Source organism: Apium graveolens, chromosome 8 (genome assembly GCF_009905375.1).
Source record: "Apium graveolens cultivar Ventura chromosome 8, ASM990537v1, whole genome shotgun sequence".
NCBI classification, from domain to species: Eukaryota; Viridiplantae; Streptophyta; class Magnoliopsida; order Apiales; family Apiaceae; genus Apium; species Apium graveolens.
The window spans coordinates 23049412-23052582 of NC_133654.1; the positions used below are offsets into that span (position 1 = coordinate 23049412).

At 31.3% G+C, this 3171-nt stretch overlaps 1 protein-coding gene across 1 annotated transcript; it reads right to left on the bottom strand.

Annotated features, from left to right (window-relative positions):
- Positions 1–382: 382 nt before the first annotated feature.
- On the bottom strand, positions 383–2755 carry LOC141679394 (replication factor A protein 1-like). Its single transcript, XM_074485895.1, has 10 exons — positions 2437–2755; positions 2213–2309; positions 1967–2109; positions 1816–1877; positions 1557–1727; positions 1249–1409; positions 1006–1126; positions 707–901; positions 502–576; positions 383–391 (listed from the first exon to the last, which is right to left on the bottom strand). Exons 1-10 carry the CDS (start codon positions 2753–2755, stop codon positions 383–385), a joined length of 1353 nt encoding a protein of 450 aa, XP_074341996.1.
- Positions 2756–3171: the final 416 nt, after the last annotated feature.

Here is a 3171-nt window from a genome sequence, read left to right on the forward strand (position 1 = left end):
CTGTCTTTGACAAAGAAATTGTATATTATTGTCGTCAAATAGTACGAAAAGTTTTATTTTTTGTATATAGTTTAAACACGTTTATAATATAAAATATTAACCACATAACGGAAAGGATAATAATCTAATTACTGGACAAATTACCTGCCATTAAAAATTATTGGTCCACTAATTTAAAATTTTGCAAAAACATGAAGAACATCCAAAAGTTTTAACTTCATCGTCGTGCAAAATGTTACTGTTTGCAAAATAGTAAAAAACAATGGAAATAAAAATCAAACATAATTATTGATGTTCTGAAATGGAAAAATTAGATAATCTTCATTCAAGATTCCTCGAAACGAAGTGATTATATGAATCTTGAGTCCGGTACCAAAACATTTTACTTTTCCTGCATATTAGAAATTGATATAATGTTAATGCAGTATGATTTAATAAACAACTGTACGTATATTTTGTATGAATCACATCTAATAATGGGTAATTATACAATAAACCAACCTTTATAACTCGTTTGCTAGTCGATAGAGCTGAACCTGGAGTGCCTGCACCATCTGATAGACCGGGAACACTTATCTGCAATTTTGGATAAAGTATGAAAATATTTATAAATTCAAGAGCTAACAAATATCTTTAGGATATATAGTATTGTAGGTATATTATGGAATAAGTAGGAAATTTTTAAGATGTGAAACATGAAGCTCACATTTGTATAATTTGAAACTGAAGTCCCAGTATCAATGTCTTCAAGCACAAGATAAGTGATAACTGAACATTCATATGCATCCACAACATAATATACTATGCTGCTAACTAATATGTTATCATCAGTGAGCTCAACTTTATTAGTAATTTCTCTTCCTGTAATTTGCTTCAAAGGTGGAGGATATGATGCAGGATCCTACAAAGTTACAATCAGTAGACAACTTGATATAATCATAAAAACAGTAACATATGTTTCAGATAAAACAATTAATTGACACTAAAGGGATTAAAGTACTTTACATTGTATCCTTCAGCCATCAGCTTAGTTACTGTTTTACCCAACAGTCGTTTCACGGCACGATCATATAAAACAAAATTAAAAGCTTCTGTGTCAACTTCAGCAAGGACAACGATCTTGAACCTGCAAATAAGATATATGAATTGTTGGTGATTTTTTAGTTATACAGTTATTTGTTCATGTATACATTTAACTTTACAGATTTATATTGATAAGAGTATAGACTGAATTTGTTTCTCGATAACCTCTTTTGTGGTACTGGATAATTCTTCTGGCATCTGGCACATCGATACTTTCCTTCGAACTTTATAACTTCTTCGTGACAATCATTCTTGTTGCAGCTACCATACCACCAATTGTCACTTTCTCCAATGGATTTAACCTTTACTTTGCACATAAAACTCATCTACACATTCCATTAACATGTTTTCATTTATTACATTCACAAAAAACTTTACTTCGTATTTATGCATGCAATATTAATCAAATAAGAATGTATTATATGTGAACTTATACATTGATCTTAAATTTGCAGCATATAGATAAATAATACCTTCAGAAAACCAGTAGAAGTTTTCTCACTTAACTCCTTTAGTGTAACTGTTTCAATGACAGGCACCACCTCCTTAACATCTGTCGTAGTTGGAGAAGAAGTTGTCTTGTCAGAAGGTACATAACCTTCTTCGCGAAGCCTGATACAAATATGGATAAATGATTTTAAACTCTGCAAAAAATAATTAACTAATCATCTAAGATATATAGATGAAATATAGTTGATGAAAATGAGTGTACCTCTATATCATATCAAAAACAAAATCATGATCCAAATTGATATATATCTTAGACGCGGGTAGTGTGCTAATCTTAACAGAACCTGTATATACATATGAAATAAAATCATGTTGAGTACATGTTAATAATCTCACACTTTACTACTTTAATATTGAATTTTATAGGACTTACTCCTCCAAATCTTAAGCTTTGTACTTGACACTATAACAATTATAGGCTCCTCCTCACCATCTTTAAATCCTTCCTTAACCTCTCTAACACGTGCATCAGTAGTCACAACAAGATTACCCCATACAGCGACCTTATGAGAATCTCTGTCTATGTAAGTTCAAGATTATGAAACAATACAATAGCCATTTCTATAAAACAGAGTTTGATCAACAATAAATCTTAGCCAATGAGAAGTTCAATATAAACCTTCCATCAGTAATCCTGAACTTGCAAATATCCTTCAGACCGTACATAGTTTTGATCTCCCATATATGCTCAAAATTCACTAAAACACCAATCACATCTACATACCAAGACCAATTATATATGTTGGATTAATAAGTGAATAAAATGAAATAATTTGTGAGACAAATATTAAAACTTAATTTGTTAGACTTATTGATACATAAGTACTTGAAAAATAGTACAACCTGTTGAATAACTGGGAGAATCGGGTTTCTCATATGCGTTTGCAACAACAAACAAATTGCTCAAATCAACAAATTCAAACTCGTGCCTGGCTATCATGTAGTCATCTTCAAGTCTTTCAACATTAGTCGATGGCGAGAAGTTGATGCGAAATTTAGAGCTCATTGGTCTGAGAGAGCCCAAAGCTTCTTTTGTGTAAAAATTTGAAAAAACAAAGACTCCACCTTCTACTATTTTGTCAGCATGATATTTCCAGTTATCAGCATAAACAAAAACATGAACATGACAGTCCAGATCATACAATAAAATAGACAACATCATGTTGTATAAATCAGTTAATATGAGTTTAATTAATTGGAAAACGTAAGAAAATAAATTATAAATTTAGAGGCTTACAACGTCATCCAGTAAAACTAAATTGTATCCTTTCATTGTTTCAGTCCCATTATCTGCGACAGAAACAGAAGGCCATATTTTGGTACCTCTAGCCTTTATCTTCCATGTGGTTCTAGAAGCGTCAATAAAAGAGTGTTGATCAAACATTATGAAATGTTATCTGTATCATAAGACAGAAACATTAAGTACAATAGCAAGATAGAAGAAAAGGACGGTGGGATATGGTTGTTTACCTGTATGAAGTCGATTTGTATGATGTAGAAACCGAATATGGTCTGCCAAGAAAGAAGCAGTTTATAGAAGAAAGTGATGGTCGAGAAAGTAGGAGTAAATATCTCTAA

Bases quoted from the DNA above. Each gene is read 5' to 3' on its own strand.
- LOC141679394 (XM_074485895.1), bottom strand. From the start codon at position 2,755: ATGATGTTGTCTATTTTATTGTATGATCTGGACTGTCATGTTCATGTT. The intron at 1,410-1,556 runs GTATTATTTATC...TGGAATGTGTAG, and splicing joins CTTCTACTGGTTTTCTGAAG to ATGAGTTTTATGTGCAAAGT. The intron at 1,127-1,248 runs GTTATCGAGAAA...TCTTATTTGCAG, and splicing joins TATCCAGTACCACAAAAGAG to GTTCAAGATCGTTGTCCTTG.